The following is a 23,694-nucleotide window of genomic DNA, read 5'->3' as shown; positions in this document are numbered from 1 at the left end:
TTGTAAAATATGTTTTACAGACAAGAGTGTATATTATATATACACAGTGAAATAATAATAATTATTCTGGCTGGGCACAGTGGCTCATGCCTGTAATCCCAGCACTTTGGGAGGCTGAGGTGGATGAATCACCTGAGGTCAGGAGTTTGAGACCAGCCTGACCAACCTGGTGAAACCCCGTCTCTACTAAAAATACAAAAAATTAGCCTGTAATCCCAGCTACTTGGGAAGCTGAGGGTAGGAGAATCGCTTGAACATGGGAGGCAGAGGTTGCAGTGAGCTGAGATCACGCCATTGCACTCCAGCCTGGGCAACAACAGCAAAACTCCATCTCAAAATAATAATAATAATAATAATAACAATAATAATAAGATAATAATTAATTGTTCTTACTTTCCTGGTTTAGAAATCCAACATTACCAGCCTGAAACCACAGCCTCTCTTTGTCTTTCCTTGGGATTTTTGTTGAACTTTTTTGAAAACCCAGCCTGTCTTTGTCTTTCCTTGGGATTTTTGTAGATTTTTTTTTTTTTTTGAGAAAGTAATAAGGATTCTTAGTGTCAAAACAAGACATCATAATAGAAGACACAAATAAATTAATGGTTCTGATAATTTTAGACTCCAGGGTCTCTCTATGGAAAGTTCAGCTTCTTATTCAGAGAAGATACTATCCACAACAAAAAACAAGTATTTGAGACAGTATTCAAGACAATGACTGAACTTATACATGGTAAGGAGAAATAAAAAGGCAGTTTCAGCCAAGCGTGGTGGCTCACGCCTGTAATCCCAACACTTTGGGAGACTGAGGCAGGCAGATCTCTTGAACTCAGGAGTTTGAGACCAGCCTGGCCAATATGGTGAAACTCCATCTCTACTAAAAATACAAAAATTAGCTGGGCATGGTGGTGTGTACCTATAGTCCCAGCTACTTGGGAGGCAGAAGCAGGAGAATCGCTTGAATCCGGGAGATGGAGGTTGCAGTGAGCCAAGACGGCACCACTGCACTCCAGCCTGGGCAACAGAATGAGACTCCATCTCAAAAAATAAATAAATAAAATAAAAAGGCTGTTTCCCTATTTCCTTTAGTGTGTGTGTGTTTTGCATAAAGGGATGAGGCTCATTTTGGTGAAAAATGCTTTCATACAGAAAATTTTGAATTCTTTCACCTCCCCCACCGCAGACTTTTCAGGCCCCGAACTGATCAAGGAAATCAAAATAAGGTAACACTGGTTTCACACGAACCTTAAGACTATAATCTAACTGTACCTACCAACTTCTTTACTTTAAAGGAAGTTTAAAGTCCATTTACCTGTATCAAATCAGTAGACTAAGTTATCTCCTTTAGGAAGTTTTTAACCAAATTGGAATTAACTTAATCTCATTTTAAAGTGAAAGAAAGGCTTTGCAAGACTGACTAGTGTTTGTTCTGTGGCAAAGAAAGAGGAGCATGCCTCCCCCAGGACTGGCCTAACAGGTACCACATGAAGAACTGGCTGCAGAACAGTAATCCATTAGATCTATCAAAAAGCAATGGGACTCAAGGTTCAGCTTAGAAAGAGAGGTTGCTGCCAAGTCTGGCTCTTACCAGACAACCCAGGTCCCAAACAGATCTTAGTTCCCCTAACCGAGAAGGCTGGAGCACAGCGTCAGCAGTCAACAGGGCCAGAGTCGTCTCAACGAGTCAGTGAGCTTTGTTGAATTTATTTTTAATTTTTTTTTAGTAGAGACAGGCTTTCACCATGTTAATGAACTCCTGGCCTCAAGTAATCTGCCCGCCTTGACCTCCCAAAGTGCTGGGATTACAAGCATGAGTCACCGCGCCTGGCTATTTTGTTGAATTTTTTTATTGACATATGATAGTTGTACATATTTTGAGGATACCTGTGATATTTTGATAGATGTATACAATGTGTGATGATCAAATCAGGGTAATTGGGAAATTCATCACCTCAAACATTTATCTTTTCTTTGTGTTGGGACACTCCTTGTGTATACCCTTTCCTCTCCCCCTGGTGGTTGCCACTATCCTGACTTTTGTTATTAGTCATTTTCTTACTGTAACTAATGATGATTTAAATTATTAATCTTGAGAGACTACAAATTCATAGGCAGTTGTGTGACCTTTTCCTGTCTCCTCCAACCGTAAATCTTACAGAACTAGAGTATGATACCACAAGCAGGATATTGACATTGAAGCAATCCACAGCTTTTATTCAGGTTTACCCCGTTTTACCTGTACTCATTTGTGTGTGTGTGTGTGTGTGTGTGTGTGTGTGTGTGTGTATTTAGTTCTATACAATTTCACCACACAATGTAGGCTTGTATATCAACCACCACAGTCAAGATACTGCACAGTTCCAATGCCACAAGGATATTTTGTGTCTTCCTTTTACAAATCCTTAACTCCTAGCAACCACTAATCTTTTCTCCATTTTTGTAATCTTGTCATTTCAAGAATGTTATATAAATGGAATCATAAAATACGTAAACTTTGAGATTGGCTTTTTTCATTCAGCATAATTCTTTTGATATTCTTCCATAATTGTTGATTGTTGCCTAATGCTTTTTTGTTGTTGTAGTTTTGCTTTTTTTTTTGAGATGGAGTCTTGCTCTGTTGCATAGGCTGGAGTGCAGTGGCGGGATCTTGGTTCACTGCAACCTCTGCCTCCCAGGTTCAAGCAATTCTCTTGCCTGAGCCTCCCAAGTAGCTGGGATTACAGGTGTGCGCCACCATGCCTGGCTAATTTTTGTATTTTTGTAGAAATCGGGTTTCACCATGTTGGCCAGGCTGGTCTTGAACTCCTGACCTCAAGGGATCCACCTGCCTTGGCTTCCCAAAGTGCTGGTATTAGAGGCCTGAGCCACCGCACTTGGCCTGTTGCTTAATGGTTTTAACACATATGTTTGTATTCCTAAATAGCCTATTGTTCACTTTTATGTGTTTAAAAAATAATTTGAATATTATAATTTTTTCGTAATTTACTTTTTTCATTCAACTATGTTTCTGATTGTGTGGCTTTATTGATGTGTGTGGCTGTGGGGCCATTTATTTTTATTGCATAAATTTATCACAATGTATTCATCCAATTAGTTATGACAGAAATTTGGGTCGTGTCTTTTATTTTTAGGTTGAGTTTTTATCTTTTGGAATATTATGAATGATGATATTATGAATATTCTTGCCTGTGACTCTTGGTTCACTAATGGATGACTTTTTCCAGATTAAAAATGTGGACTGGAATTTCTGGCTCAATTTTACTAAATAAAGTCAAACCTATTGTTGGTGCCCTCACCAATACTCGGTATTTTCAGACTTCTAGATTTTGTCAGTCTGATATAAAACAGTATTTCATTGTCATTTTAATTTGCATTTTATTGTTTATGAATGAGATTATGCATCTTTTATATGTATGTTTACATATTCATGTTTTCCTGGGAATGCCCGTTCATGTCTTTTGCCATTTTTCTATTGAGTTTGTCTTTTTTGAAAAATTGATTCATAAGAGTTCTTTATATAGTCTGGATTCTAATCATTTATAAGAGAAATGTGTTGAAAAAGTTTTCTCAGCTTATTGTTTAGCATATCATTCTCCTTATTGTGTGTTTTGATAAAGATATTCTTAATTTGTCTACAATCAAATTTATCAACTTTTTCTTTTCTTTTCTTTTGAGACAGAGTATAGTTCTGTCACCTAGGCTGGGGTGCAGTGACATTATCTTGGCTCACTGCAGCCTCCGCCTCCCGGGTTCAAGCAATTCTCTTGCTTCAGCCTCCCGAGTAGCTGGGACTACTGGCGTGCGCCACCACACCCGGCTAACTTTTTGTATTTTTAGTAGAGACGGGGTTTCACCATGTTGGCCAGGATGGTCTCGATCTCCTGACCTCGTGATCTGCCCGCCTTGGCCTCCCAAAATGCTGGGATTACAGGCGTGAGCCACTGTGCCCGGCCTCAACCTTTTTCTTTTCTTTTTTAAGTTCACAGTTCTTCAAGGTGGAAACCCTTTTTCTTTTGTGGTTTATTTTTTGGGTCTTATTTAAGAAATTCTTTCTTATCCTGTGGTCATAAACATATTCCTCTACATTGTCTGTATACATATACGTGTATATGTATTCACACACATCTAAATGTTTAATCCACCAGAAACTGATACGTGTGTTATTCAGTTTCCTTTATTTTTCCCAAACGGATAAGCACTTGTTCCAATTCCACGTATTGAATATGACATCTTTCCCTGCTGCACTGCATACCCTCTCTCATAAATCAATGCACACATATGTGTGGGGCTGTTTCCAGGCTCTCTCTCAGGTACCAGTGGTCCCTCTGTGAATGAAAGCCACATCATTTTAATTACTATTGATATCTGATTGATCAAACCTACACACCTTGTCCTTCAGGAGTGTTTCGACCCTTCTTTCACATAAATTTTGAAAGAAATTTATCATGTCCCACAAAAAGACTGTCAAGTATTTTTAAAAATTGTATTATATCTATAGATGAATTTGGAGATTTTTGACCTCTTTGATTCTGAATCTTCCAATCCATTAATATGGTAAAACTTTCCATTGATTAGTGTCTTCTTGAATGTCTTCCAATAAAGTTTTTTGTTGTTGTTGTTTGTTTGTTTTTTAGACAGGGTCTTCTTTTTCGTGGCCCAGGCTGGAGTGCAGTGGCGCCATATAGGCTCACTGCAACCGCCACGTCCCGGGCTCAGGTGATCCTCCCACCTCAGCCTCCCGAGTCTCTGGGACTACAGGTGCACACCGCCATGCCCGGCTACCAATAAAGTTTTCTAATTTTATATACAAAGAGCTTGCACAATATTTTTAAAAAATTAATTGCAAGGGGTTTTGTATTTTTGTTGTGTTTTAAATCATTTTTTCATTAGACTTTTTATTTTTCTGACTGTTGCCGGCATGTAGAAATTTAATTGACACTCAAACGTTACTCAGATTCTTTCTTTCTTTTTTTTTTTTTGAGACCGAGCCTCACTCTATCGCCAGGCTGGAGTGCAGTGGTGCGATCTCGGCTCACTGCAACCTCCACCTCCTGGGTTCAAGTGATTCTCCTGCCTCAGCCTCCCGAGTAGCTGGGACTACAGGCATGCGCCACCATGCCCAGCTAATTTTTGTATTTTTTAGTAGAGACGGGGTTTCACCGTGTTGGCCTGGATGGTCTCAATCTCTTGACCTCGTGATCTGCCCACCTTGGCCTCCCAAAGTGCTGGAATTACAGGCGTGAGCCACTGTGCCCAGCCCACACTCAGATTTTCCACACTGCAACCTTGCTAAAGTCTCTTATTAATTCTAATAATTTATCTATAGATTCTTTTGGGTTTTCCATAGACAATGATACTGACTACAAACAATAGTAGTTTTGTTGTTTTCCCTTATAATCCTTATACTCTTATTTCTTCTTTTTTGCCTTGCTGTACCTGCAAGGAAGCAATCTAATGTGAGTGGGGTGGTGACAGCAGGCACCCTTGGCTTGTGCTTGGATGCTTTTTCCACTGGTGAGTTCAGTGGGTAAAAATATATCATTTTCCTAATACTGTACTATACTTCAATTAAAAGTTTGGGGAGGGAGGCGCGGTGGCTCACGCTTGTAATCCCAGCACTTTGGGAAGCCGAGGCGGGCGGATCACCTAAGGTAGGGAATTCGAGATCAGCCTGACCAACATGAAGAAACCCTGTCTCTACTAAAAATACAAAAAATTAGCTGGGCATGGCGGTGCATGCCTGTAATTCCAGCTACTCGGGAGGCTGAGGCAGGAGAATCGCTTGAAATCAGGAGGCGGAGGTTGCGGTGAGCCGAGATCGTGCCATTGTACTCCAGCCTGGGGAACAAGAGCGAAACTCTGTCTAAAAAAAAAAAAAAAGTTTAAATAAAGTTTCCTTAGGAATATTTTCTCAACAACATCTTACCCGCTCCTTATTGCTGTGTGCTCCAGGGATGCCACTGAGCAGGTTTGTACCTGCCTCCTTTCAACCTGACTATATATTACTGGAGAAAAGAAGTCTTAAGTGAGGGTGCAGATGGCTGCTTTCAAGAATTTGAAGAACTACCAGGGGGAGGGAGTACAGGGGGAGTCTCAGCAGCCCTGGATGACAGAATAAAAGGGGAGATGGAAGAGCAGGAAAGCAGATTTCCACAAGCAGAAAGAAAAGCTTTCTAGCATCATTGTTGTCTAACCAGAGAATAGGTTGCTTTTTGAGACAGTGAGCTTCCCAACACTGGAAGTATTCAAGCAGGGCTAGATACACACCTACCAAGGATGCTGTACACAGACCCCTCACCCCCAATATTGGGCGGGGTCTGGACCACATTATGTCTCCTGTCTCTTCCAACTTCAGTCTTGAGATTTGTAAAGAATTGGATTCATTTCTTCTTTTTTTAAAATTGAAATTGTTTTTATTAACATTTTGTGTGTGTTTTTAAGTTCTGAGTATTCAACTTTGACTATGACCAAAATGTCTATATGTAAAGAGGTAACAAGGTATTTAACACATTGTGTAATATGAGCCAGATAAATTGCTTTCATACTGAGGGCTCCATCCATATAAGGCAGCGGCCACGATCCCAGGTGGAAGGAATGGAAATGAATCTATTTCAAGGCCAGTAGCTACACCCAGAATTCACTCAACTCTACCAAACGTACCTGCACTGTCTCAGCAACGCATCTCTACAGTTTGACAAGACAATCAAAAGTACATTTTGTACTTAATGTAATAAGAGGCTCAGATATAAATGTCTACTTTTATATATTTTTAACTTATGCAGATTGTTATTTAATAAACAGGTTAAACTGACTTTGTTGCAAATGAGATATGAGGATGTGCATATGAAGAATAATTGGGTTGGGAGCACTGGCTCACACCTGTAATCCCAGCACTTCGGGATGCTGAGGCGGGTGGATCATGAGGTCAGGAGTTCAAGACCAGCCTGGCCAACATGGTGAAACCCCATCTCTACAAAAAATACAAAAATTAGCCAGGCGTGGTGTCAGGGGCCTGTAATCCCATCTACTCGGGAGGCTGAGGTAGGAGAATCGCTTGAATCCGGGAGGCAGAGGTTGCAGTGAGCTGAGATCGCACCATTGCACTCCAGCCTGGGCAACACAGCGAGACTTTTTTTAGACAGAGTCTTGCTCTGTCACCCAGGCTGAGGTGTAGTGGGGCAATCTTGGCTCACTGCAACCTCCGCTTCCTAGGTACAAGTGATTCTTCTGCCTCAGCCTCCCGAGTAGCTGGGATTACAGGTGTGCACCACCATGCCCAGCAAATTTTTGTATTTTTAGTAGAGACGGGGTTTCACGATGTTGGTCAGGCTGGTCTGGAACTCCTGACCTCAGGTGATCTGCCTGCCTCGGCCTCCCAAAGTGCTGGGATTACAGACGTGAGCCACAGCGCCCAGCTGAACTTGAATGGTACTTAGTTTCTCATAGATTATTTTCCCTCCTTCTTAAAAAATGGGACAAATAATATTACCAAATGAATGTAAATAAAGGTATTTAGGAAATAATGTGAAAAAGCTTTAAAGCATTATTTACTTTTTCTTTTCTTTTTTAATTTTAGATTCGGGGGTACATGTGCAGGTTTGTTACATGGGTAAATTGCATGATGCTGAAGTGTGGGCTTCCAATGATCCTATCTCCCAAATAGTGAACACAGGCCAGTTGTGGTGGCTCATGTCTATAATCCCAACACTTTGGGAGGGCGAGGCGGGCAGATCACTTGAGCTCAGGAGTTCGAGGCCAGTCTGGCTAACGTGGTGAAACCCCGTCTCTACTAAAAATACAAAAATTAGTCAGGTGTGGTGGTGCATGCCCGTAGTCCTGGCTACTTGGGAGACTGAGGCACGAAAATTGCTTAAGCCCAGGAGGCAGAGGTTGCAGTGAGCTGAGATCTCACCACTGCACTCCAGCCTGGGGACAGAGGGAAACTGTCTCAAAAATAAAATGAAAATAAAAACAAATAGTGAACATAGTACCTGATAGGTAGTTTCTCAAGCCTTTCCCCCTCTCTCCCTCCCCACTTTTGAAATCCCCCGTGTTAACTGTTCCCATCTTTGAATCTGTGTGTACCCAATGTTTAGCTCCCACTTCTAATTGAGAACCTAGAGTATTAGATTTTCTGTTTCTGAGTTAATTTGCACCAGATAATGGCCTCCAGCTGCATCCATGTTGCTGCAAAGATGTGATTTCATTCTTTTTTGTGGCAGCATAATATTCCATGGTGTATATGTACCATATTTTCTTTATTCAGTCCACCATTGATGGGCACCTGGGTTGATACTATGTCTTTCCTACTGTGAATAGTGCTGCAATAAACACACAAGTGTTTATTGGTAAAGCGATTTATTTTCCTTTGGTTGTATACCCAGTAATTGGATTGGTGGGTCCAATGGTAATTCTATTCTTATTTCTTTGAGAAATCTCCAAACTGCTTTCCGCAGGGGCTGAATTAATTTGCATTCTCACCAACAGTGTATAAGCATATAATAGCAGTGCAAGAAAAGGAGAATTGGGTTCATTTCTTATCCTGCTTTCTGGGATACTCTATTAACTCCTCTCATAATACTTAGAAAACCGACCTTACAATGGAGACAAGTCAACCAAGATAAAAGCTGGTTCTTTGTATATGTTAATAATTTTGATAGACCCCTATCACGTCTGATCAAGAAAAAAGAGAGAAATAAAACACATTAAATTCCTTTCTCCTCAGGAAGCACCCAGCAAATATAGTAGGTGTGCATCCAACGATCATGGAATAAAAGTGTTGTTATCCTGTTAAGTCTTCATCCCCAAACCTATAAAGGTTGCATTGCTTTGGAGGTTTCTAGCCTTATACCTCATTATCCTATAACCTTTTAAAATAATACAAATAGGCAAAGTAGTCAAGGCACTCACTGGTTTGAAATCCAGTGAAAGGAAAAAAAAGCTTTGTTAATGGAGTTGACAGCCTCTTCTGTATAATTGGGAGTTCTGAACGAAGTGAAGTTTTGAAGATTTTTAAACACTGGGAATAATTCTGTAACTTCATAGTTGTACTTTATTTTTACTCTTCCATTCACCCAAGCTCCTTCTTTCTAGCAAATCCCGTTTGCTGGCGGATAAAAATACATCCGCAGAGTCTCCCGGAAGCTGCCCCATCAGCCTCATAGACAAGAAGCCTTGTTTTCCTGCACCGCTACAGAAATGTCTTCCTCCTCCTCCTCCTCCTCCGGCTCACCGGGATCAAAGTCTTTTTCGTTCTTAGCTGGTTTTTCTTAGAGAAAAGCTGGAGTTCAGAGTTCAGTCCAGAGACGGTGACTCCTTGAGGGCAGACCTAGAGGCGCCGCGCACCGGTCCCGCCCGCAGCCCCGGCAGAGCTGCGCCCCGGCTCCCTGCGCCGCGCGAGTCCGCCAGTAGCGCCGAAAAATCCGTTACCAGGCGGTTGTGTCCCCAAGGGCCATTCAGGGCGGAAGGGAACAGGGAAAACCGCTGTGTTGATTCCCGGGCCCTGTAGGCTGGGAGCGCGGAGGGTCAGGTTACAGGCAGGTGAGGCTGGCTGTTGGGTAAGCCGTGGGCTCCAGAGCATCCCTGACCAGACGCGCCCCCGCAGCACCCGGCAGCTGGCACACGTCTGACGACCTTCTGGAAGAGGGCGACCGCAGCGACACAGGAGGCTGTGCCGGTTGTCCTGGGCGCACCCGAACAAGGCCTTGGGAAGGGCAGCGCGCCCCGCAACGTGAGCACAACTGCTTAAGAAACTTGGCATATTTTACCAACTCCCCTTCCTTCTATCCCTCTCCCCTCCAGGCATAAAGGTTGATAGGAACAAACAGATATAATAATAAATGCAAAGCTTTCCTACCTCCCCGGTAGGGGCGGCGAGAAAATGTAGCCAATGTTCACTATGCTAGCTTCCTGGAAAGGTATTTCCCAGTCTCAGAATTTGGGGATCGGGTGGTTAGGGGAGGCAAAGGTGGGAGTGGGCGAGGATTAGGGGCTTGTTTTGAAGCTGCATTTGCATAATATGCTCCTGGCTTTTGTTTCTATTGTGTGTTTATTTGGGGTGAGGGGGCTCTTGGGGGTGCAACGTCTTGTGAGGAGAAGCTGCTTTGGCGGGGCAAGCCTTGTTTTTCTTATATTGTATGATACTAGTCAGAAAAATAACGTGTTCTAAAGATGCCGGATTTTTAAATTTATTTTTACTGCTTATGGGGTGGGGGTGTTGTAGTTGATGGATAGCTTAAGCCCCTAAGACCCCACCCCCATTATTAATAATCAGAGTCCTTGGAAGTCTCCCGCCGCCTCCCCCTTCTGACCGCCCAGATTTCATCAAGCCCCAGGAAGGCTCCACAAGGTCCAGAGGAACTGAGCCATTTTCTGGCTCGTCGAAGACAAATCCACCGGGCGGGGGAGGGGGGCAACTCGTGGGAGGCCCCAACTCAGCGGAGGGGTGCCCTGGGAGGCGAACCTGGGGTTTACCTCGAAGAGCTCGCCTCGAGGTGCAGGTTAAGGGGGGAATGGGGTGGGGGTTGATTAAAAAATGTTCTTCCTTTCTTAAAAAGAGGAGGGGGAAGAACAGACTTTAAATTCTTTTGCAAACATTCATGCCTAAGGAAGGGCTGGAACAGGCAGCCCCGGCCGCCGGAACCGGTCGGACAGGTAGCGAGCTTGTTGACACCGTTATGTTGCAGGGCGCATGCTCACTCCCAAGTTTCCTGGTGCCTTTTCTATTCCACCTTATGAAACTTTTTCCCCGGCGTGGTCTCACTCGCGATTTAAGGCATAGGTGTCGCCGAGCCGGGAGGCTGGGAGTCGCCAGGCGTGCGGGGGAGAGGCCTGGGCCGCGCCGCGGCGGGGGGTGGAGGAAGAGGGCAGGCGAGGCGGGAAGGTGGGCTCTGGCCGCCGGGAGCCGGGGACGGAGCCGCCGCCGTCGCCCCTAGCGGGGAGCAGCCGGGAGGAGGGGGCCGCAGTCGGGAGAGGGGACCCCACCATGCCCAAAGTCTTCCTGGTGAAGAGGAGGAGCCTGGGGGTCTCGGTCCGCAGCTGGGATGAGCTCCCGGATGAGAAAAGGGCAGACACCTACATCCCAGGTGAGCGCGCGCGGGGGCCGGGCCTGGGCGCTGGGCTCCCGGGGTGGGGGAAGGGGTGGCGGGTCTTCTCTGCTTATGGGCAGGGGCGGGCTCCCCACCTCATCCCCCTCTTCCAGGGGTTACGCGGGGGTCTTCTAGGCGGGGTAGGGCGGGCAATGAGGGACTGGGATGCCCCAGACTCTAGGCGCCCCCTTCCCGGTAGTGGGAGCCTCTAATTGCCCGGCGGCGGGACCGTTGGCTGCAGCGCGGGCCGAGGTGGCCCAGGAAAGGGATTGAAAGCCAGCAGAGACTACCCCCAATCTCACGTCCTCATGGGGGTGCACAAAGGCCCGCCAACCCTTCTGGGGCTAGCTGGGGAAAGGTCAGAACCGCCTCCCCCGCCCCGAGAGGAAACTTGGCGCGCAGGGTCCTCCGCCGCGCGTGGCCGCCCGGTTCCTCGTGGGCGCCGGGGCTGGGACCGGGAAGAGGCCCCGAGCACCCCAAGCTAGCTCTATGGGCCAATTCGGGGCTTACTCGCCACCCCCGCGACGTTGCCCACTTGGCGAGGTGCCCAGGTCCGGGGCGGGGCGGCGGCAGCACCGCCCGCAGGTCAAACTGCCGCGGGCGTGCGGGCTGACGCCGAGTGTGTGTGTCGGGGCGCGGCCCCTCCCTCCACAGTGGGCCTGGGCCGCCTGCTCCACGACCCCCCCGAGGACTGCCGCAGCGACGGCGGCAGCAGCAGTGGCAGCGGCAGCGGCAGCGCCGGGGAGCCTGGAGGAGCCGAGAGCAGCTCGTCCCCGCACGCCCCCGAGCGCGAAACCCCCGAGCCCGGCGACGCCGAGGGCCCCGATGGACACCTGGCGGCCAAGCAGCGCCCGGTCGCCAGATCGAAAATCAAGGTACTGTGTCGACTCTGCCCCCGCCGCCACCTGCACCACGCCCTGGCGTCGGGCTCCCGGGGCCGGCGCCCCTCCCTGCCGCGCCCGCCCGCGCAACCCGGCACCCGCGCCCCGAGCGCGCCCGCCGCGCCGCTCCTGCACCTGCCCCTGGGCGGCGGCCAGGGCGCCTCGGCGCGTCCTCCCGCCCGCAGGGTAGCTGCTGCGCAGGGGCGGCCGGTTCCCGGAGTGGGCTCCGTCCTCCCGGTGGCCCCGCCTGATGCCGAGTGTTGCCTCTGGAACTGCCGAAAAGGCACAGGCATCGCTGCCTTCCGCCAGCAGCCCGTTCTGTGCGCTAGGCCTGTAGAATAACCAAGGCCGTCGGAGTTCCCGAGGTCGGAAAGGAAGCCTCAGCACTCTCAGAAATTCCACCTTCTGGGACGCAGTTCCTGGCGCCGCGATTCTGAGAGTTCAACCCCCATGCTTATGTTCTGGACATGGGCGGCAGCTTGACACATAGTGGGCCTCTCCCAACATGAACGGTTCCCAGTGTCTGTCAGACAGGAGGCTTGTGCACGGCACTTTAGATCTGTCATCTTTCCAATCTTGAATTAAATTGATGGGTAAAAGGGTTCAACTACAGATTTCTCGAGCGCCCCTACCCAAGTGGATTGGAGTGTTTCCTCCCATCTATGGTCGCGCTTTCGGGCTCCCTCGAACATTCTGGACGCCCACCTGCGCTTTCGGGCAGAACTTCCATGATGGTCTGCTCAAAGGTATCCGCTACCCACCAAGATTTAGGAATCCCATTCCACTGACTCAGCCAGCTGGAGCTAGGGGGTGGTGGTTTATGATCACTTGACCCCTCTTTCTAGCCTGGTGGGCCGCAGTGCTACACTGCACCCCCTAGACCCCAGGTGCAGGTGGTAATTCCAGGGCTCTCCGGTGCCCTCCTGCCACCCAGACCGGGAGTAGAGGGCGGTGGGGAGGGAGAGCCTGGGCTTTGCTGTGGATTGAGAAAGCAGCCCTCATTTTCCTGGGAGAGGTCCCCTATGCACATTGCATATTCCCAGGGTTTGACTCTGGGGTGGGCTGAGGCGCATTTGGTTTTGAACTGAGGTTTGAGGCTTCAGCTGGGATCCAAAGGAAAGACCTCTTTAAAGAAGAAGCTGCCGAAACCGTGCGGGCTGGCAGCTTAGCGGTAAGTGTGAGGGTGAAGTTCAAAGTCAGCTGGCCTGAGGCTCTTCCGGGCCAGGTGGGGTTAAGTGGGAGGGAACAATTTGCCTGAGGCTGGTAGCTCTGCCCTTCGGGAAATTCTACAAAGTGTCCCACTTGCATATTTATCACCAGGCTGGAAGGACAATTGCAACGTTGTTTTGGGAGCCTCTGCAGCTAGTTTGCCCCTCTGTCCCCCAATTGCCCAGATTCCCCTGGAGAGAAAGTGACAGATTCTCATCCACTCTCTTAGCCAATATTTTAGGCAATCTCTTCTGCCTCAGGCACACAGGGCCGTTGGAATCCTGGATTAAAGGAAGATGTAAACCAATCTTATTTCCTAGATTAGTTGCCTGTGCGCTGGGGGAAGGGGGGCGGGGAGGCACAGTTCACTCCTGAACCGTTAAGAGTCTTCTTTCCATAGTTTCCAGGGGAGTTTTTATTTACTGGGGATGTTTAGGTTCCTTCTTTCTGCCTTTACCCCCAAAAAGGAGACATTTTGGTGTTAATATGCTCCAAGCCTCCAGAATTATTATCAGCTGTGGCATTGGCAGTTTTCAAATGACTGACCAAATTGCCTGTGACTTAGCATGTTGTATAATTATAAAGTTCTTTCCAAGGCATGCTGAACTCACAGTGTCTCTAAGAATTAGTTTCTTTTCTTTTCTTTTTTTTTTTTTTGAGATGGAGTTTCGCTGTTGTTGCCCAGGCTGGAGTGCAATGGCTGGATCTCAGCTCACTGCAACCTCTGCCTCCTGGGTTCAAGTGATTCTCCTGCCTCAACTTCCGAGCAGCTGGGATTACAGGCATACGCCACCACCGCCGGCTAATTTTGTAATTTTAGTAGAGATGGCGTTTCTCCATGTTGGTCAGGCTGGTCTTGAACTCCCGACCTCAGGTGATCCGCCCGCCTCGGCCTCCCAAAGTGCTAGGATTACAGGCGTGAGCCGCCGCATCCAGCGAAGAATTAGTTTCTTAGGCAGTGGGCTCCCAGGACCACAAGAAGGGCAGGTTTGAGCCATTGCCTGGTACAGAGAAGCAACACTCTGCCCATCTAACACCTGGGGTGTGCAAGGCAGCAGGAGGTAAAAATGCTCCTACCCTGTTGTTCCTTCCAGAATCATCTGGCAGTAGCGGTTAATCATGTAAGCTCTGGCTTTGTCACTTCTTAGCTGTGGACCTTGAGCAAGTGGCTCACCCCTCTGAGCCTCGGTTTCCTTATCTGTAAGATGATAATAATGATACCTACTTGATAGCATTGTGAGGATAAATGAGTGGAGGGTAGAACATGGTATGTGCCCAATAACCGTAGATAGTATTCAGGTTAATAGGGAGACACAAACATTATTAACTGCTGCAGGACAGTGAATGTGAAACCAGAATTCCAAACAAAGATGTGACCGATTTGAGTGGGGAAAGTGTCCTGATGTGGATTTGAAGGCCTGGAAGAAGGGAGGGGGGTAGGCCTGAGGGCAGTGTGGGCTGAGTCCCGCAGCTGGAGCATAGAAAGGATGAAGCTCTGGTGGCTGAAGATAGGAAACAGGGCTTGCTGGGGTCAGGGAGAGAGTTGGGGGTAAAGAGCTGGAAATGTAACCAGGACAGGGTGAGATGGTGAAGGGGCCAAGCCAAGAAGTATGGGTGCTCCTGCTGGGCAGAGGAGAAGCTCTAGATGAGGTAAGAAGGAAAACCTCAATCGGGTTCCTCTTTTTTTTTTTTTTTTTTTTTTTTTTTGAGACAGAGTCTTGCTCTGTCGCCCGGAGCTGGAGTGCAGTGGTGCAATCTCGGCTCACTGCAAACTCTGCCTCCCGGGTTCAAGTGATTCTCCTGCCTCAGCCTCCCAAGTAGCTGGGATTACAGGCACCTACCACAAAGCCTGGCAGATTTTTGTATTTTTAATAGAGATGAAGTTTCGCCATGTTGTCCAGGCTGGTCTTGAACTCCTGACCTCAGGTGATCCACCCACCTTGGCCTCCCAAAGTGCTGGGATTACAGGTGTGAGCCAACACACCCTGCCATTTGGGTCCCTCTTAATGGCTGTGGTCATGGATACATTATCTCCTCTGAGCCTCAGTTCCTTGATCTGTAAAGTGGAGGACTCAAAGAATCAGCCTCCTAAAAGAGTTGCATAGATTAAATGAGATAGTGGGTGTAAAGTGTTTAGCTTTCTGTGCATGTGTAAACTGCCCAAGAGAAAGTTAGCTGACAGTGACATACAGCAAGTTTTAATGCCCAACATTTTGTTGGCTGCAATAAGGACATGGGATTCACTAACCTGATCGTGTTGATGGGTGGATCTGGAAAAGGAGTCCGAGGTGCAGATTAGGAAATGTGGCTGGCCCTTCCCAGCCTACCTGCCTTTTGACGGTGTGCCTCAGGGCAGATTGTGAAATTGTCTCTTTACTACTGAGAATTCTGTAATTTGCCAAACAAATAGGGGTGAGAAGATGATGTACATTCCAGAGAGTGTGCATGGCAGGTCCCTTTTGTGCTGGATCCATCTGCAGGTCTTCAGCTGCCGGGTAGAGAAACCCAGGAAATACTAATCACCATTGTCCTTTGGAGGCTTATTAGAAACTAGGTAACTCTGAAGTTAACCCAGTTGGCTGATAGTATCCATTCGTGATTCTCTGGCTGGTAGGACCCAGGTCCAAGTATGCAGTACCAAGTGAATTTGTCCTCTCACTCTTTCCTATTCTGTTCTTTCTTTTTGTCCTCTCCCATGGGTTCTTCAAAATAAATTAAGTTTAGATTCTTTCAAAAGTATTCTTGGCCTTTTACCCGGCTCTCTAACGAGTCTTGTAGTGGTGCAGATATGTGTTTATGGAGTAGTCCCCATACCCCCATCACTTTGTATTATTTACAATCTCATACAATCTCATACAATCTCATACATCTGCTTACTCATACGTATCTGCCACTCAGCCCCAACAACCATTAACCCATGGCCAGTCCTGCCCAGCCACACCCCCACCCCTTGCCCCACGCATGATTTTGAAGCAAATCTAGGACATCATGCCATTTCAACCATAAATAGTTCAGAATGTGCGTTTAGTGGATAAAGACCAAAATTCATGATCACACCACATTACCAATTGTGTTCACATTACTAATTGTCTCATAAATTCATACTTTTCCCCTCCAGTTTGCTTAATCAGGTCCACATAATGTCCACACATTGTAATTGATTGGCATGTCTTTTGAGCCTCTTTTAATTTCATACATTTTCCCTCCATCAAGTTAATTGTTGAAGAAATGGGTGATTTGTTTTGTAGAGTTCCCAACAGTCTGGATTTTGCTGAGCGCATCACCATGTGCCTAACGTTCCTCAGTCCCCTAGGTTTTCTCTAAATGGATAGTTGGATCTGCAGCTGCAGCATCCAGTATCACATGTGACTATCACAGCCATAGTCAATTAAGAATTAACAATTAGACCAGGCGCTGTGGCTCATGTCTGTAATCCCAGCACTTTGGGAGGCCGAGGCGGGCGGATCACCTGAGGTCAGGAGTTCAAGACCAGCCTGGCCAACATGTTGAAACCCCGACTCTATTAAAAAAAATACAAAAAAAAAATCAGTAGGGCTTGGTGGCATGCACCTGTAATTCCAGCTACTCAGGATGGTGAGGCAAGAGAATCGCTTGAACCCGGGAGGCGGAGGTTGCAGTGAGCCAAGATTGCACCACTGCACTCCAGCCTGGACAACAGAGCGAGACCCCGTCTCAAAATAACAGTTAAGTTCTTCAGTCCTACTGGCGACATTTCAAGTGCTCAGTAGCCATGTGTGACCAGTGGCTAATGTACTGGACAGTACAGAATATAATTTTTCTGTCACCACAGAAAGTTCTATTGGATAATGCAACTCTCCTTGCTTGGTCAGCTCTATTTTATTTCAGCTAGAATATGTCACAGTGGGGGGCATCTGTCTTCATCAGAGGCACTGAATATTTGGTTATCTGTCTTTTTCTGATGTTAGCAGCTGTTGATGCTCAGGACCTAAATATTTTGGCTTATTAGGTGTTCTAAAACAGCAATAATCTAATTCTGTCCTCTGTTTATTAACTGATGTATTTCTATAGAGACACACTTTGCCTCATCTACTGCTTGGTTTTCCAGTGGCACAGTTCATTTATGAAAGGCAGAATAATGCTGGATTCGCTTTATTTAGCTTTATTTGTAAATGAAGACAATCAGTTGTTAACCAGAATTCTCCATTGATGGCTAATTAGTTCTTTCTTTTCTTTCTCTTTATTTATTTTTCCTTTTGAGACAGGGCCTCACTATGTTGCCCAGGCTGGTCTCAGACTCCTGGACTGAAGCGATCCTCCTGTCTCAGCCTCCCAAAGTGCTAGGACTACAGGCACATGCTGCTGAGCCTGGCTCTCAATCTGTTATTTCATTCATTTTGTTGTGAATTATGGATTTAAGCCATTTTTTAAAACCAATTCATTTGATATTTGGAAGGGAATATAAGCTCCATCCCTGACTCCTTTCCTCTTGTTTTTTGTCTCCCAAGACAGACTTGAATACTCCTCCCCCTGCTCCACTGTAACCTGCTGCCCATTTTCCTGGCTGCACATTTGGCCAACTGACTTCTCTTTTCCACTCTAGATCCATCAGAGCCAGGGAACACTTCCTACTGGGCTCGTATTCCCCAGCAACCAGTGCAGTAGTGCCTGGGTCATAGAAGGACATAAGTCAACATAGAACAAGAATATAGGCAGGGGAAGAAGTCAACAGTTCCCAGACATGAGTGATAGCATTTGAAGGAAAACACAGAAAGCAGGAAGAAAAGGGATATTGGAAAAATGCTTGGAATGGATTCTTGATGAAGGTTAAATTAATTAAAAGGAGGAAAAGGAGGAATATGAGAACAATGTGTATTAATTGCCTGGTGTTAAACTTGAATATAGATGAAGCAGGTTTTTATTGTTGGAAAGGACTACATAGGCTTAGTTACGAACATCAGAATCCACTACAGCTAGTTTAAGCAGAGAAAGGTATTAAATGGACTAAAGAAGGACCAAGCTGAGCTCCTAGGAATGACTCAGAGCCACAGAGCAGAACTGGGCCACCTAGGAGCTGCGACTGCTGCCCAATCAGGAAGCTGCCACCTCAATGGCTGCCCGTCCCTGCATCTGCCATGGCAGAGTGTAAAACAATTGCCTCTTGCCTGCCTCTGCCCAGTTAACTCGGGGCTGAATTCAGATCTCCTGATAGTGCATGTAACTGGTGGAACCCAAGTTACTTCCCAAATCCTCATGGCAAGGGAGTCAGGGAAGCGTAGTTTTCACTTCTCTAGCTTCGGCAGTACAGGAAGGCCCACCAAAAGGAGTTGGGATAGATACTGAGTCCTTCCATAGGATCGACTACAGGAACCTTTAAAGCATGCATGGCCCCAAATCTCCTTACTTTCAGGGTGAGAAAAATTAAGCCCAGCAAGTTTTTGTTGAGTTCCTCAAAGTTGTTAGTGGCAAAACTCAACCCAAGGATCCTCAACCTTTCAGCATTGTTCCATTGCATTGTGGGACAACTGCACTGTCCGGTATGTCAGCTGTAGTCAACATGTGGCTTTGATGCTTTAGCCCTTAGTGTTGATAGTCTGACATTAAGGACTCATGATGATATGAGACAAACAATGGGGTTCATGCCCCCTCCTCCTGCTCCACAGACCTGTGGGCCTGTCCTGAGGGAACTGTAGGCACAAGTTTTGCAGATGACGGACCACATTCAAAATTCTCAGGGTGGGCCACTACAAGTCATGTGGCCGTGAGCAAGTCATATCTCTTTGGGCCTCAGTTTCTTCTTTGGGTTTATAAAGATATATATTCCCTTCATCTTCTCTGCATTTGAGAAGGCTCTCTATTCTGCCATGTAGGGGAGTTGTGAAGTCTAAGGAAATGGTACATAGGACTAGGAGGGGAATCTGAATGACAAACGAATTGGGGAAATATGCTTAGCATGCTTTTAGCATTCAAGCATCGCAATATGTCGGTGGAAATCTGGTCCAAATGGCCACCAGAAGGTAGCCTTGGACTCAGAATATCCTCCCATAGGAAACAGGACCATTAACTAAATGAACTTGTCTGCTAGAAACATCAACAGAAAATAAAAGTTGTTCTTTTTTTGTTGTTGTTTTCACCTTTAGAAGTTTGACAGGTGAATGATCTGAGCCAGCTTTGAAGCTGGTCAGAGGGCCAGCCGAAGGCCCTGACTCCCTGGATGTTCCTGCAGTTTTCAGCAGTGCGGAGACAATGATTGGTTTGTTCTGCCTCTGAGTCCTGTTTTCTAGAAGAAGAACTTGAGGAGAATTTTGCACATTTTTTGAAATGAAAGCCGAGATCCTGCAGAAAACAGGACGGTTCTCAGAAAAGTGCCAGGCCATGGGGTTGGAGAGCTCTTCATTGTCTCTTCGTCTTCGTGCCCTGAATTAATTTCAAGACCGATGTCATTTCCCTCCCTGTATGGTAGTTTCCCCACCTCATTAACAAGCCTTTTGCAAAGTGTTAATTTTGGATTAAGGGTGAGACGATTAAGCTTTTCCAGAAGGTAGCATGGTGTAAAAACCACCCCTGGCAGGCCTGGAGCAGTACCTTATAATTAAATATATTAATAATTACCATATTAAAACATGTGAATATTGACACTAAATGGGATAAAGTCTGCACATATTTTTATATCAGCTCAGGTCAGATTTCACTGTCATGGGAGATAGGAGAGAATGTTGGTTGTCAGAGCTTTTTGTCATATGTTTTGTTTTATTTTATTTTATTTTATTTTTTGAGACAGGGTCTCTCTCTGTCACTTGGGCTGGAATGCAGTGGTGCTATCTTGGCTTGCTGTAACCACTGCCCCCCACCTTAGCCTCCTGAGTAGCTGGGATTACAGGTGTGCACCACCATGCCCAGCTAATTTTTGTATTTTAGTAGAGTCAGGGTTTCACCATGTTGGCCAGGCTGATCTTGAACTCCTGACCTCAACTGATCCTCCTGCCTACACCTCTCGAAGTGGTGGGATTACAGGCATGAGCCACTATACCCAGATGTTTCTCAGAGCTTTTTCAATTACAGAGTTGCAGATGAAGGACTGGGAGCTAGTGGCTCCCTTTTTAGTTTCTTTTTTTTGTTTGTTTTTTTTAGTTCCTGTTTTCTTCCATCAAAGAGAGAAAAATTCAAAAGCAAATTGGGAAACAAATTTTTTTTCTTTTTTTGAGACAGAGTCTTGCTCTATGGCTGAGGCTGGAATGCAGTGGCATGATCTTGGCTTGCTGCAACCTCCACCTCTCGGATTCAAGTGATTCTCATGCCTCAGCCTCCTGAGTAGCTGGGACTATAGGCGTGCACCACCACACCCGGCTAATTTTTGTATTTTCAGTAGAGACGGAGTTTCACCATGTTGGCCAGGCTGGTCTCAAACTCCTGAACTTCAGTGATCCGCCTGCCTCAGCCTCCCAGAGTGCTGGGATTACAGGCGGGAGCCACCGTACCTGGCCGAGAAACAAGAAATTTTGACCAATTACTGTTTGTTTAGGATCACAGAATTTTGGAGTTGGTCTAACTATAATAGGACTTACAAAGCACCAGGTTAATTAAGTTAACATTTAATTTCTTCATTTCTTTCTTTTCTTTTTTTTTTTTTTTTTTTTGAGACAGAGTCTCACTCTGTCACCCGGGCTGGAGTGCAATGGCGCGATCTCAGCTCACTGCAACCTCCGCCTCCCAGGTTCAAGTGATTCTCCTGCCACAGCCTCCCAGGTAGTTGGGATTATAGGCACCTACCACTATGCCTGGCTAATTTTTGTATTTTTAATAGAGGCGGGGTTTCATCATGTTGGTCAGGCTGGTCTCGAACTCCTGACCTCAGATGATCCACCGGCCTTGGCCTCCCAAATTTCTAGGATTACAGGTGTGAGCCACTGTGCCCTGCCAATTTCTTCATTTATTTCTAAGAGGCAAATATTATTATTATTATATTTATTTATATTTATTTATTTTGAGACAGAGTTACAGTCTTGTTGCCCTGGAGTGCAACGGCACGATTTCGGCTCACTGCAACCTCTGCCTTCCAGGTTCAAACGATTCTCTTGTCTCAGCCTCCCGAGTAGATGGGATTATGAGTAGCCACCATGCCTGGCTAATTTTTGTATTTTTAGTAGAGACGGGGTTTCATCATATTGGTCAGGCTGGTCTCGAACTCCTGACCTAAGGTGATCTGCCCACCTCGGCCTCCCGAAGTGCTGGGATTACAAGCATAAGCCACCACGCCTGGCCATGCAAATATTATTATTCACATTTTACAGGTGATGAAATTAAGGCTTGGAGAAGTTAGGTAACTTGCTTACAACTAAGTTAGGTAACTTGCCACAAACTAAGTGGTGGAGCAGGAATTGAAGGAATTTAGGAAACTGGAAAACAGACCCTGCTCTTAGCTTCTTATACTGCTGAAGAGATCATCTAATACCATTTTATTGTTTTACATGTGGGGAAATTGTGACATAGGGATGTTAAATGACATTCCATATCACACCCCTAGCCAGATCTAGGGTTTTTTTTTGATCCTTCAGATTTATTGTCTCTCTATTCCAGTATTGTTTTGTAACTAACATGACTAAGATGTAATTAAGTTTAGTCTACTACTTGTAGAGGAACAAGGTAAGATTGATTAACTCTTTTTTAACTTTTAGGAGGTAGAGTGTTAGGTGTAAACCTGTGTAAACATAATAAAGGTGCTCCAGTGAGCAGAGCTGGGATCCTGATCCGGGAAGGGTCAGCCGGTCCTCTGGCCCATGAGACATCAGTCCTGGAGTCAGATATGTCTTCTGTACCATGCAGTCCTGGGAGATACACTTAGAAATGTGGCAGGTCTGGTGTCTGGAGAGAATGATACGTTTATTACTGTTCCAGTTAACCTATTTCTGCTTCACAAGTATCTCCAAATTTAATAGCTGAAATAATGTAGTATTGTATCATCCACCTCTGTGGGATGACTGGGCTTAGCAGGGCAGTTCTTGCCTTGTGGTTGCAGTCAGATGGCGGCTGAGGCTGGAGTCTTCTGGGGGTTTGACTGGGATGGACATCCACAAGGGCTCACTCACATGGCTGGCAGGTACTTGAACTTCTTCTAGCCTCTTACCTTTGTCCATTGCATTAATTATAAGGTTCTGCCACCATTTTTTAATAAGTTCCTATTGATAGACATATATTTAGTTTCCAGTCCTTTGCTATTACAAACCAAATTTCAAGGCATAAGGCATACTAAATATACTTTTAGGGATAAATTTCATGTTTAGGAATTTACAAAGATCCCTTCCTTTCTGAGAAGTGAAATAGTCTGGCAGAAGCTAGCTTTGTCAGCCATGATTTTTTGCCATTAAATAACCTTACATCTTCTTTCAACAAGGCTCCTGAAGACTTTGAGTGTAATTTGTTAGTATCTGATGGCTGGATTGGTCATAAGGGTGGTAAGCAGCACTTAATGGATTGGAGGGTGTGCCACAGGATGAATTCCCTACCTGAGCCCCTTCTTGGTGACTCAGCTTTCCATGCTGTGAAATGGGGAGAAATGGAAAAATTGCCTTTGCTGAGGGATATGTGGAGAATTTCCATTTTTGCTCTAAGAAAACCAGAGGAAACGTCCCCTTGAGAATTAGGTGTGCCCTCAGTCTCCAACCCCTTCTCTCCACTCCCATTTTCTCCCCTGTTTTATAAAGCTTTATGGCAAGTCATGGTGGCTCACGCCTGTAATCCCAGCACTTTGGGAGGCTGAGGCAGGAGGATCCCTTGAGGATAAGAGTTGAAGACCAGTCTGGGCAACATAGTGAGATTCTATCTCTAAAAAAAATTAAAAACAAACAAAAATAAATAAAACACTTTCTATCTTCATCAGATGATCTACTGGCCCTGTACTCCCTTAAATTGTCACTGATCTCCCTTCCCTGTGCCCTTTAAGATCTTATTCTTTTCAAACAAAATAATACCGATGATTTGAGATTTTCATTCTAGACTGCAATAGAAGGCATCTGTATTGCATTCAGAGCATTTTAAAAATAGGAATTTGTCAAAAAGATTAAACAAGGGTTCATGTTTGAACTATGGTTGGTGAGTCCTTAGGCACATTCTACAAGACTTTCAAAAGACAGTTGCAGGTTTTTACTAATTTTAGTTGGAATTACCAGGGTAATTGTCTTTGTTCTATTTCATTAGCCCCTCACTACCACTCAAATGTCCTTGTGTACACTTGGTCTTTAGACGCTCAAAGTACTTAGTGGAGCATATTTAGTCTTTTCAAATCCCTTCAAGGGTGGCAGTGAGCAAGATGGGGACGGCCGGGCAAGGAGGAGAATGTGATCTGCCTGGGTGATAGGAAAGCCTTGGGCAGAGGTGGGCAGCTGCAGTTCTGGGGAGTGAGGTAGTTGATGAGGATCCAGGACAGCCACCCAACTGGGTCATCGAACTCAGCCCCTGTGATGTTCCCCCTTTGTCTTCCAATGGTTCCCTCTTGCCCTTTGACTACATTCCAGCTCCAGTAGGGCACTCAAGGTAGACTCCTA

At 45.9% G+C, this 23,694-nt stretch overlaps 1 protein-coding gene across 3 annotated transcripts in view; it reads left to right on the top strand.

The window, feature by feature from the left end:
* The window catches only part of OVOL2 (ovo like zinc finger 2), a 107,756-nt gene that overhangs the window by 63,742 nt on the left and 20,320 nt on the right, over positions 1-23,694 (top strand). The window contains exons 1-2 of one of the 3 annotated variants that reach the window (XM_054467009.2): positions 9,996-11,081; positions 11,739-11,959. The exons of 1 other annotated variant lie outside the window; for it this stretch is intronic. In XM_054467009.2, the coding sequence (XP_054322984.1) occupies positions 10,982-11,081; positions 11,739-11,959 (321 nt within the window). In that variant the 5' untranslated portion in view covers positions 9,996-10,981. Of the gene's footprint in view, positions 1-9,995; positions 11,082-11,738; positions 11,960-12,655; positions 12,712-23,694 lie in introns of those variants that run through there. One more of the 3 variants, XM_054467010.1, reaches the window with a different exon arrangement.

The sequence above is a fragment of the Pongo pygmaeus genome, chromosome 21 (assembly GCF_028885625.2).
Source record: "Pongo pygmaeus isolate AG05252 chromosome 21, NHGRI_mPonPyg2-v2.0_pri, whole genome shotgun sequence".
Lineage (NCBI taxonomy): Eukaryota > Metazoa > Chordata > Mammalia > Primates > Hominidae > Pongo > Pongo pygmaeus.
Note: the sequence above shows the minus strand (reverse complement) of the source record. Positions and strands in the feature narration are given on the sequence as shown.